Genomic DNA, 13,144 nt, shown 5'->3' on the forward strand with positions numbered 1-13,144 from the left:
AATTCTGAGAGGGGCAGGAAAAGGCTAACAATACAGTCTCTGATCTTCATAAAGTTAGTAGATTGGCTCTCTGCTGCTCTGCTAACTTTCTTAAACAAAGGAAAGTAGGACTGGAAATTGCTGTAGAAATTTATTTTAATGTGACACTGAAAATGAGTAGCCGATTTCCCTTTGGATATTTGTGTTCAGCACTCAGTGTCATTTTTTCCTTCCTATCAAATGAACACACTCTTCAGCTGCCTGGTACATTAGGTTAATGACACACTGCTGGACTAAACAGAGACAAAGTCAAGTTGCCAAGCTCCAGTCTGGCATTGATTGGGGGCCATAAAAATAATTTACTCCCTTACTTTGGTTTGGACAATCCACAGAATAATGCCTGGTGTATGTCGAATGCCACTTTCTTCTATGTAGGACAAGGTTGATTCTCACATCATTCCTGCCAAATGGGAAAGCAGAGCATCAACTCAGGAATTGCTAAATATTTGGTGTATCTCAGACATGTTACAAAGATGATCTGGCTGGACTGTTAAGGCTCCCATGAAGGCATTAATGCTAACTGTACTCATCAAAGAGATTGCAGGATGAATCTATCTGAAACAAGAAAATCTGATCTTAAGAGATTGTGAATGTAGGACTTAGAGAAATTGACTAAGATTCAGGCCAGGAAAACACCGTAGCAACACTCAAGAATCTCTATAGGTGGAAAACCTTGGGTGGCTCTCTTTGATTTTACTACTTTTGTGCCATAGCTCTTTTTACCTCCTACCCAGCCTGATTCTACAATTTCTTTTTGTTTCTAGTTCCTTCTTTCTGGGGATTGGTGAACTCAGCTTGGAATCTTTGCTCTGTGGGGAAACGGCAGTCACCAGTCAACATAGAGACCAGTCACATGATCTTCGACCCCTTTCTGACGCCCCTGCGCATCAACACCGGGGGAAGGAAGGTAAGCAGCCATGTTGCTTCCATTGTAAAGTTGAGGATGGGGGAGATGCTAATTCTGAAAGCGAGTTCTCCGGGCCTTGCTCTCTGTGATGAATTTATCTTTCTACCTAGGAGCAGTGTCACGGACCTCAGGCCTACTGCCAACAAATTATAATTCTGTCTAAATTGTGCTGTTTCTCCATAGCTAGTCAAACCCTCCTGCTACTAATTATTTTGTACCCCCTGGAGGTTGCCTGAGGTCTTATCCTTTGGTACCTCACGAAGGTCAGAAAACACAGTTGTCCCCACCCGCCTATCATGCTGGGGAAATCCTTCCTCTCAGAAACCTCTTTGCTGGGCCTTCTTTGAACCTCAAGAAAGTGAAAAAATTTTTTAACAAAAGTAAAATCAGATGTTTATCATTCTGGAAGGAAAAACAAACAAACAAAAATCACCTTAGATGATTTATAAGAAAATCAATAATTAATCTTCCTAGGGGTGTCTTGTTGGCTAAGACTCCTAGCTCCTGCACAGAGATCTGAGCTATGCTTTGTGACTCTCACACCGATGTCCCTCCTTCCCTCTCCTCCCTCATGATGCACTCCTCCTTAATTTGTGCAAGGACATAATGCTCGCGGGGTCTTCTCATCACTGGAATCCAGCATTTCTTGTGCTTGTTCATTTCTATTTGGCTAGCGTTTACCGTTGAGTAGATTGTTGAAGATGGAAAAAACACACACCCAGAAAATTGTGTTTGAAGGTGATTTAGCTGTTGTGAACTCAAGAGGAATGGAAAATCATTTGTGTGCAAGAAATTGGTCTTAAAATTATGGAGAACTTTTGTTACTGCTGGCGGCTGATTCTCCAGGGTTGGGTTTCTTGGGCTCTGCTCTCTCCTCCACTTATGCAGTCTGCTCGCCATGTTTACCACAAGTTTGTAAGTAATTTTTTTCCCTCCTGATATATTAGAATATATTTTTCCCTATCACGTAACTGTCACAAAAACAAAAAAGTCTAATGACTCATCAAAGTGTTGTTAGTGACCTTGACTCAGGTCACAAGGCAGGTTTTAAAAGACCTTGCATGTGCTTGAGACTATTTCACTCTGTAGTATTTGGGTGCTGATGTAAATATGACATGGGAAGCATTTTTCTAGAAAGGTCCTATATAGCTCATGTAGTTTATTACTCTGATTCCATAGTAAACTAACCTAGCCTAATTACTGTTCCATTGGCAGTTTTCTTTTTACAAACCCTAAAAGGAATTTGATGTGGGTTCTACATACAACTCTCTCTGAAAAGGTGAATCATCCAAGTCAAGTTACGAGCATGGATAGGTTTACCAACCAGTATTTAAGAAGGGCAATTTGCAGGTTTGACTAAATATTCAGTCATTCTTTCTATTTTGGAGATTGATGGTGGGAATCATTGTATTCTAGGCAAAGGGAAAAGCAGTAAAGCCCAAAGCAGAATGAGAGGTGGTAGCTAAGTTCCAGAAATTACCTGAAAGATGGCCAGCAAAGCTGATGCACAGAGACCAAAGAGGAGGTGGTGGGGAGGTGAGGATGGAAGAAGAAGGCAGAGGCCAGATCCTGAGGCCATGTTAAGGAACTGGAATTTTCTAAGAGTTATGGCAAACATTTGAAGCATTTTTTAGGAAAAGGATACATTGAGAGTGTGATGGGAAAGGACAAAAGCTAACACAAATAATGGATATGTAATTTTCACTTTCCATTAGACCATCTTAGAGGAAGATGTTGATGTACAAGAGGAAAAACTAATTTCACGACAGCTTCTCCCTAAAACTTAGTGGGAAAGAACAGCCTAGGAGATAGCATGGTGTTAAAAATCACTCATATGTTATGTTTTGCTTTGGTGTTTTTTGTTGTTGACAAGTGATTTTTTTTTAATATTTCCAATTCGGTAAAGTGTACCTGATCCAAATCAATTTTCAAATGCATTGGAGTTTGGAATTTTGGAAACATTTACTTTTGACGATGTAAATATTTATAACTGGCATGATTTGTGTTGTCAGCTGTTTGAAGAGCTGAGAACTGTCTGATGGTTTCCGTGGCATTTGTGAAAGGTGAAAAATAAAATATAGATGGTAGTAGGATAAACTAACTGGTAATGAGATGCCTACACTTGATGGACAATAGCTGAATCGTGCGTGCAAGCTTTTTAAAGGTGGTGTTTGATGCCCTGGAGACTTATTTTGGAAGTGAGGATGCATATTCCTGCTCTGAATTTTGTTTTGCCTTGAAGACATAGATAGCCAACTCAAAAGGTTTAAAAACCATGCTGAAAGACTGGGAGGTTTTGTAGAATTTGGGCAAGGTGCCACATTTTGAAGTCTGAGATCAGCAGGGTACCAGCATGTGAAATGCATCCCAGTCATTGTGTATTTTATGTCACATTTTTATCTGTGGGCATTATTCTTGCCCGTGTTTAAATGTACCTTATGCACAAACCCCTGACTTGCAGTACTGAGTTTGATTCAATGTGTTTGACCTGGCATAGGGCTCAGATGATGAATTAAAGGGTTTTCTTAGCATGAGCTGGGGCTGCAATTCAACCTGAACCCAAGAATACAAAGAATAATAAGAGAATCAAAACATACTGTGTCTCGAATAGAATCAAGGATATTCATTTTACTTGAACAATGAGATGTCTTTTACCTTTTAAGTTGCTTCTTTTCAATGGTAGTTTTTAAGCAATGTTTGTTTTTCGTCTTGAAGGAGAAGACTTTTTATCCACTTGTTCATATCTGACACACAGGACTCTTAAGGACAAAATCCAAAATAATTGTCCTTTGCAAACAACATTCGCTTAAGGTTGGGTTGCATATGGATCTAAGCATCCTACCTGGGAACCAATATTCCATTCTTGATCCCATTAAACTTGACTCCCAATAGGCTAGATAGTTTTTTGTTTAAATCTTGGAGCTAATTAATCTATTCTAGATAAAACTACTAGATCAACTCAGGAATCTAAAGGGGGCGGGTGGAGATGTTCTTCCTCTGTGGTCTCGGATCATTTAAAGTCTCTATCTTTGGGAAATTGGATTATAACATAACTGGTGTTTTAAGCTCAATTCAAGCCTGACTGGCTATTTTAAAGATAGAGACCCTTGTTAGCCATTGAACTTGTACAGATTCACATGTATTTTGACCTTCTTTGTCTTTTTCCTCACACCAAAGTGAGTGTACGTGATGTGTTTGTGTATTTTCATGGCTAGTCACGTAAGTTAGCTTCTTGGTAATTTGAAAATAAAGATATAGAGTGGGAATGTTCCCCCACAGCAAAATATGAATAGCCTCACTTGATCATTTCGGGGTACGGTAATTCCTCTAGATATTTGCCTGGAACATTCCTGATACAGATGTGGATTAAGGAGGGGTGTGGATTAAGAGGTGAGTTGAGCTTTCATGGAGGAAATGTGGTACATGGGTAACCTGTCTGCTGATCTAAAATATCCAAAAGAAGAAAAAAAATATGAAAACTGAGTCTAAAATCTTTTGCTGATTCTGCCATTTTAACCAAAAATTACTTTTGGCATCCTTCATCTTCTAGCTCTTTTAATAAAATGGACATCTCAGCAGTTAAGGACATGGGTATTGCTCATGACATGTTAAATGTAAAAGGTAGGATCTAAAATCATCCACTTAATGATCTCAATTTTGTTTAAAGAGTGCCTGTGAACTACATAGAAAAGACGGGGATTAAGGGTAATAGTGTTTTCTTTCTACTCTTCTAAATGTCCAGATTTTCTCCAACAAGCTTGCATTAATTTAATAATCTGAAAAATACTTATCGTTTAACTTATCTCTCCATTTTAGGCGAAAAAAAATACTTAGGGTTGGCATATATGGTAGATAGAATAATGTCCCTTCCTAAAGCTATCCACATGCTGATCCCCAGAACCTGTGAATATGTTATCGTCCATGGCAAAAGCTATCTTGAAGATGTGATCAAGTTAAGGATCTTAAAATGGAAAGATTATTCTATACTATCCAGGTGGGCCCCTTGTAATTACAGGGTCCTTATAAGGAAAAGACAGAGGCAGAAGAGTCAGAGTGAGAGAAGATGTGACAACAGAAGCAGAGGTCATAGTGAGGAGGGGCCGCCAGCCCAGGAATGCGGCCAGTTTCCAGAACATGAAAAGGGCAAGGAAGTGGATTCTTCCATAGAACCTCCAGAAGGAACACAGCCCTGCTGAAACCTTGGTTTTAGCCCAGCAAAATTGATTTCTGACTTCTGATTTGCTGAATGTAGGAACACCTTCAGCAAGGGAAGTAGCCAGCCCAGAGCAACCCACAGGGATAGAGCTGGGGAATAAAGACCCCAATTGCACTGCCTTCCCTCCCCGCCTCTGCAAGGCTCCATTGGGAGAAACTCAGAGACCAGCGAGCCTGTGGACTCAGTCTCTGTAAGCCAGCCTGCAGGCCGCAGAGAAAGGTGAAGACAGATCTGAAGGTGCAAACGGAAGGTATCCAACACGAGCCCATTTCCACATTTCCCGTGAAATGAATAAGAGGTAATAAAACTCATCATCACTTATGAAATTAGGTACAAATGCCTCAGTCTGGCATTCACAGCCCTTGTAATACTTCCCCAGATCTCCTTTCCAGAGTCTTACCCCTCTTACGCTTTATGAGTACCTTTTGTTCTCAGTGAGATTGTAATACTTTATTTTTAATTAGGTGTGTCTCGCCTTTCCCTTGTGATCTGTGCTTTGGCCACAGCATAGGCTTCACTCCATGTACCTAGCACCCTCAGTCCCTACCTTTTTATTATTCAGCGTCTATGGCTCCAATGCTGCCTCCTCCGTGAAACTCCTCTTGATCTCTTTAGCTGATGGTGAAAGCTCTCTTCATTTGGCTTCTTAAGTACCTTGCTTATGTTTCTTTTAGGCCCTGAACCTTGGCTTATAGTATATTAGTCTTATTTGCCTTGTCTCCCTCCTCTTGGATTAAGAGCTCCTCAAAATAATGTGCTTTCATATTTTCATTTTATACCCTTGAGGTTATCTATGATGGGGCTGGTTGATTTGAATTGAACCAAAGCTATCCTTGATTACCAAGGAAAGGGTTTATGTGGAATTAGTCAAAAGTTGCTTTGACTCAAGGTGGGAAAAATATGAGAAAGTCCCTTGATGAAAAGTCACCTTGCTATGAACACAACCTGTCTCTAGAAACTAATTTTCAAGTATTCTACTTTCCCTGAAATATGGTTGAAATAAATTTAAGAAAATAAGGAATGTGAATTGGTTTGGTGCTTAAAATCTTATCACTACTCTATTTTTTTTTTTTTTAAGATTTTATTTTTTCCTTTTTCTCCCCAAAGCCCCCCGGTACATAGTTGTGTATTCTTCGTTGTGGATTCTTCTAGTTGTGGCATGTGGGACGCTGCCTCAGCGTGGTCTGATGAGCAGTGCCATGTCCGCGCCCAGGATTCGAACTGACGAAACACTGGGCCGCCTGCAGCGGAGCGCGCGAACTTAACCACTCGGCCACGGGGCCAGCCCTCACTACTCTATTTTTAAATTTCCCCATGAACTTGATGACAAAATTTAGTTGACCACAATTAATCATTGCAATTCATGACACGTCTGCATTGCTATGTTCTGAAACATTTTATGAGTGAAGCATTTATGTTCCTTCAAGGAATTTATGATATATTGGGGGAGAAAATATAGACACACAGAAGTTAAATGTCAGTAACTGATTTAAATAATTATTGAGATAATAGAATAGATACTAAGGAAGCAATAAAATGATTGATTAATAAATCAATCATTTTGGCATTAATTTTTATCAGGGGTAAGAAGTTGGGTTCCTTGAACCAGGCTGTTTGGAGGTCCTAGAATATGGGCTAGCATAAAAAGGTAGATAGAATGAAATATTGTTTGCAGGAGGGTCTTTAAACGTCAGATGTTCTGGCTCCACGTGTAGAAGGGTGAAAGAATAGGTAAGGATAGATCCATTTTGCCATCTAAATCTGTTGCTGTGGTGCTGATTTTAGTTGGATAACTGATATGAAGCTTTCATAGATAAGTATTCTTACCCACTTGGAACTCATTAGCTGTCTTTAAATACCAGGGATATTTACACTGAATCTCTGGTATGGGGATGCTACATATAATTTTATGTGTATTTGTGGGATAAAGTAGGTCTTTAAGAGCTGATGAAGAAGTGAGTGCAACTCTTACTCATCTGTATTTTGTGGTTTGATAAATTTCTTGACTTGCTGTGTTGATAATATCCTTTCTCAGAAGGAAGTAACAAAGGGTCTCTTTATTTGGATTTAGTTCTAACCAACAAGGAAAAGCAGTTTGGTGATATGGAATGGACAGTAAAACTCTGGGAGAAAGTGGATGTGCTAACTTAGAAAATATAGTAGCCAAGGTTAAAAAGAAATGCTAAGCATTGTCGGACTTCAAAATGCCTTCAAAAGGCAGATTTTTGAAATATCGTAGTTAAAATAGATATGATCTTATTGCCTCGTGGAAGATAACTCTAGAGGATTGGGAAGCTCTTAAAACCGAAATTATGGTAATACAATTACAAATGATGATACCAAAAAAGGAACTGGTAGGAGCTAAAGATATGTGAGTGGCTGCACAGGGAGTTTTGCGAGAAATAATGTTTTTAAATGGTGTATAAGAGATGTGAGAGAAAGGGCTTATAGCCAAGGAGGAGGACGAAAGAGGAAGTAACCTGTCAAGATGGTTTCAGAGAGACTAAGGCCCAGAATGAGTTGAGACTTCCTATGTTTCTTACAGGGCAAAAGTTATCTTGAAGGATGAGAACGTCTTTTAAAGTTATGGTTAAAGGAAAGAGGGACAGTAGACAAGGCCGACCTCCATTTGTGGGAGAATAGATGTCCACGGGTGTTCTGATATGGGTTTGAATTTTAGCTTTGCCACCAGCCACCTAGATACAAGAGGCCTAACCTCTCTCAGCTTCAGTTTCCTCATTCATAAAAGAGAGATCATAATGGTACCCACCTCGCAGGGTTGTGTTGGAGGGAATTATATGAAATAATGCACTTGGTAGGCAGGTTATAATGCAAGTTATTGGGCCAGAGACCGGCAGAGAAGAAAATGCTCCACAATTGTTAGCTGCTGTCTCAGTCCATTCAGGCTGCTGTAACAAACTGCCACAGACTGGGTGGCTTATGAAGAACCATAAATTTGTTTCTCACAGTTTTGAAGGCTGGGAAGTCCAAGATCAAGGCCCTGGCACATTCGTGTTCTGGCGAGAGCCCTCTTCCTGTTCATTGCTGGCACCTTCTTGCTATGTCCTCACATGGTAGAAGGGGCTAGGGAGCTCTCTGGGCCTCTTTTATAAGGGCACTAGGCCCAATGATGAGGACTCTGCCTTTATGACCTAATCATCTTCCAAAGGCCCCACATCCTCATACCATCAACTTGGGGTTTAGGATTTCAACATATGAGTTTTGAGACGACACAAACCTTCAGAACATAGTAGCTGCCGTCAGAGATGTTGTTGCTGTTAGCAAGAACACACAACTTACCTCCCACTTGAGTTTCTCTGTCAAAGAGACTAATATTCACATGCAAATCAGTGACATCTATGCTGAGATTGCAATTCTTTGGATGACAGAATAAGAAGTAAGAACTCAGAGCCACCTCGCCAGTATTCCCAATCCAAAAGGTTGAAATTCAGTAGGCCTAAAGGTAAAGCTTTCCTCTCAGGTACACATTTATAAAAACCTGCACAGACTTAGGCTGAGCTGGTTTTGTTGTAAAATCACTACATGTGAAATCAGTACAGGAAGTTAATGGATAATGTGCTCAGTATGAGTAAATAACACAGGAAGATGCTAAAAGACAAATTCAGCCTAACTACAGATACATAAGGTAGTACATCCAGAAGAAGTGAGGTGATTGTCCTGCAACAGCCTTCACTGAGAAGATGATGTCTGGGATGTTACAGACAGATTCCTCAGTGCTGATGGTTAGAGTAACTAATGGGAAAGATATTGACAAAGCGAAGCACAGAAGAAGAGGAACAAAGTGGTGATGAGAAGAATCAAATGTTCTGTGTTCAATTTTCTCTCTCTCTCAATCTGTCTGAAAGGAAAACCTTTTAAGGTGGAATTGCAGGTGCCTTCTGATTGTACCTGTCCTATGCTGCCTCAGATACAGAGAACTAGCCCTGGGGTTTGGAAGTGGCTTGGACCAGACTTCGGTTCAAAATAGGAATTCGAGCTGTGTGCAAAGGGAGTGACCTCCATGTGTTTTATGGAGAACCCCAGCACAAAAAGAGTTCTGGCAGGCACTGAAGATCTTTTCAGATTGTAGAATAAGCTCAAGCATCAGACAAGAGTCTTGACTTGATCTGGGAATCCCCTTCTCATCTGGAAATTCTTTGATTCTATATGAGCTGTGGTTAGACGGGACATGTGGAATATATTGGAGGCTGACCCTGGAAGGAGGATTTAACTAGGATGTAAACCCTCCTAAAGGAAAACTCCCTTTAAAGCCCTAGCTTTGGTTTGGAGGAAAGTTACATTCTCTTCTTCTTATCCTCTATCAAAGTTTTGCATACAGTACTCTTTCTTCTTTAGGATATTTTGCTCTGAGTAGCTAGAATGGAGCATCCAGGGCCAAAGGAATGTTGCAAGAAAGGACTTTGATTAAAGATAAGGAAATGAGGCCAAGGTAATTGTGTTTATGCTCAGAGCAGAGCTTTTCGCAGTCAGTGGAAGGTTTCAGTGCATAGCATTGAAGAGTGATGAAAGATAAGCAAAATGTAAAAGACTCAGATGCTGTATCTAAGTTGGGAAATAGATTCAGAGCAAAGGCGTTCTGTTGCTGGTATCAGGTTCTTGTGCACCGTTGCCTAGCTTAGATCTGGGCTGAGGATTACTGCTCCCTGTGTTGGCAGTTGTTTGTCATGGGTACCTCTTAGCATCACCCAGTTAATCAATGCAGAGTCATTAGACAAGAGTCTCAAGGAAACACCTTGAGATGTTGGCTTTAGGATTTTATAAATGTATCTAGTTCTCTCTCGTTCTTTACTCCTCTGGTGAGTATTAGAAAAGACTTTGCGTTCCCCTCCTCCTTCTCAGTCCTTTATTCTTTCTATCCTTTTCCTTATTTTCCCTCCTCTTGTCCATCTCTCTGACTTGCTCTCACATCCTTTCCTCCCTTCTCCAGTCCTTATATCCCAGTCTCCTCTGTCCCTTTCACTTTTCCCTAGACCATTTTTCTCCTTGTCCCTTCGTCGCTCCTTTCTCTTGGTCCTAGGCACATCTACCCGAGGAACCTGTGCCCTCTCTCTTCTGCATCAGAGTAGAATAGGTTCTCCCCTTTCCTACATTTGCAAAAGATTGACAGTTGTATGATTTTGGTGACAACACTTAAATGAGAGAAAATTCAGGTTATCTGAGAACTGAGCACGTTTTTTATAAGAGAATATGGGGGCAATTAACTCTAGACGCTTGCCGAATTTATAGGCAGATGAATTCCTAGAAGAAAGATTTTCCTCCAGGAATGTCATGAGTTAAGTTTCTGTCACATGGTACACTTTCATTTACTGGTTACGTGATTCCACAGAAGAAACTAACAGGCATTCTACAAATTAACTGTCCTTTCAGAAATAGACAACAAAATGTCTTATTTGCATACACTGCTTGCAGCTCAGCTCTCTTGCCAACCATCTGGATATGGGGAAGAAGAGGAGGAGAAAAGGAAAAAGTGTGACCTAATTTTTACAGACTTCTTCCCAGTTAGCCTCATCTCCCAAGCATTTCAGAACAAGTGTCTCCATCATAATCAAGAAGATAAAACTGGTGGAGCACCTGGGTGATACAGAAAGTTGCATACTCAAGACAAGTTCTGGATGGTGATACTAAAAATTTGGTATCAGTTGTGCATTCTCTCCAGAAGGCTCTGAAATTGGCCACTCTACGCCTTGTAAACCTGATCATTTGTCCGGATAAACCTACAGGAACTTTAGATACGTTGAATCCTGTTAAAGAGCTCTCATTGCCTGGAAACCAGGTGTCTTTGGTCTGAACATTAAACTGAAAATAAAAATAAATAATAATTTCCCCATCACTTCAGGAAAAAAATGAGGTAGATTATGTTTGAAGGGCTTAAGAAAATACAAATTTTCTCTTAAGTTCTGTCTTTCTGAAATTAAAGAACTAGACCAAAAGAAAAACTGGAATCAAAAATGTGATTTGGGGAGTCTATGCATCAGAAACTATTGAAATCGGAGCAATTATCAGACTTTTAATTTTCTTATGAAAATTTAATGTCATATAGGTACAACTTTATTAATGTTGCATGAGGATTAAGAATAACTAAAATAATCAACCCTCCGTTTTCCAGTATCTCATATATTTAACATTTTAGAATGTAGGCGTTCTAATTCTTTGTTCTGTAGTATGCTAGGGCCAAGATGCAAACCATATGTAATGTTAGGATTAGCCAGTTCATCTTCCGATTTTTCCCAACTCCCCACCCCAAGGTTGTGGTTATGTAGAATGAATAAATCTGGAGATCTAAAGTACAGCATGATGACTATAGTTAGTACTGTACTGCTAGGAGAGTAGATTTCAGGTGCTCTCACCAGAAAAAAATTGGTAACTTACGTGAAGAGATGGATATGTTAATTAGTTTGACTGTAGTAATCTTTTTACTATGTGTGTATATATATATATAGATATACATAAAACTATCATGTACACCTTAAATATACACAATTTTTATTAAAAAGATAAATATATAAGTAATTTTTTATTATTATTTAAATATATAATATACTTTTTATTTAAATATATAAGTAAAACATAAATATATAAGTAAATTTTTTTAAAAACATTAGTAAATTCAGCCTAACATCTGTTTTTATTGTACAGTAAACCTGCTGTCTATTCATTAATGTGACAGTTTCATTTTGTTAATGTTAGCATTACCCACTTAAAGTTCTGAACAGATTCTTTTCCTCTTTTTACCCAGATCTTCATCGGATGTGATACTTAATTTAATGTTAATCACTTCTGGCCCTTAGCCCTGAAACACAGATGCTCTGACCATACATAAAACATATGATATCATATGATGAAGGGGCATCATCTCATTTTACCAAGAAGTGAAAACATACACACCCACACAGTTTTGTGCGTCATTAGCAACTTCTCACACTAGCAGCATCTCACCTGCCAGAAAATGTTTTCTCCCACCTTTAACTCAGTGTTTGATGACTCCCAAATTATTTATTCTGAGCTTGAGAAATTCTGATAGAGTAAGATTTGGACAAAATTATCAGTTCAGAATAAGTGTTGCATCACCCTTTCAGAGTGACATGCACCCCATGTCCAGGTGTAGAGCCTGAGAGGGAGACTCTTGTGCAAATGATTTGCTGAGGAAGTGTTCTCAAGTGAAAACTGCAGAGGAATTGGGGAACCGGGACAGGGGGAGAAGTTCAGCAAAGATCTGGGCCCAACTGGAGTGCAACTGGAATCCAACTAGAGCCTGATCCCGCAGGGAGCTCTTGAGCATGAATGGCACCGCGGCGCTAACAGCCCTCCACTCATCCCCTAGTGGCTAGAGAGGCAGCCTGAGGATGTCCTGGGAGGGATGTAATCACCTGGCATTCCCAGGCAAGGCCGCTGTCCTACAGTGGTGTACTGGAGAAGCTGGCTCTCACTGGCTTTCAAGAGCCCATCTTGTGCGTCTCTTCCCGCTTCTGTGTTCAATGACATCAAGTCAGTAACTTGAAATCCACTGTGGTAGGAGTGTTTACACCACTGAAATCTGCAAATGCTACATATCAGGGCTTTTTTTTTCCTGGAGGGCTGTTGATAAACATTTACCAGCACACTATAGTTCTTGTAAGCCAAGGACAGTTCCCAGGGTGAACTGACTGCGGCCAACACTCATAGAAGCTGGAGGACCTGTGCACTGGCCTGGAAAAGGGGATCCTGGTGGGTCACCAACAGCATCTCTTATAGCTGGTGTTGAAAAGAAAGTTTTAGATTTGTTAGAAATATTCATATTGGAAATGACTCTGGTGACCATGGTTTGACTTCCTGAAGTATCATTCAAACTGAGCTGTCTATGCCCTCGTTCTCCCCTCTCCAAGCTCTGTTGCCACTAACTGGGGAGGAGGGATGAAGCATAGAAATGATTACGTGGGACTCTGACTTTCCTTACCTTCATCTTATTTCTTCGTTAAGTATAT

At 40.0% G+C, this 13,144-nt stretch overlaps 1 protein-coding gene across 1 annotated transcript in view; it reads left to right on the plus strand.

The window, feature by feature from the left end:
* Positions 1 to 13,144, plus strand: part of CA10 (carbonic anhydrase 10) — a 476,139-nt gene that overhangs the window by 199,186 nt on the left and 263,809 nt on the right. The window contains exon 3 of the mRNA XM_014833914.3: positions 804 to 946. Coding sequence (XP_014689400.1) covers positions 804 to 946 — 143 coding nt within the window. The remainder of the gene's footprint in view (positions 1 to 803; positions 947 to 13,144) is intronic.

The sequence above is a fragment of the Equus asinus genome, chromosome 13, assembly GCF_041296235.1.
Source record: "Equus asinus isolate D_3611 breed Donkey chromosome 13, EquAss-T2T_v2, whole genome shotgun sequence".
In the NCBI taxonomy this organism is placed as follows: Eukaryota; Metazoa; Chordata; class Mammalia; order Perissodactyla; family Equidae; genus Equus; species Equus asinus.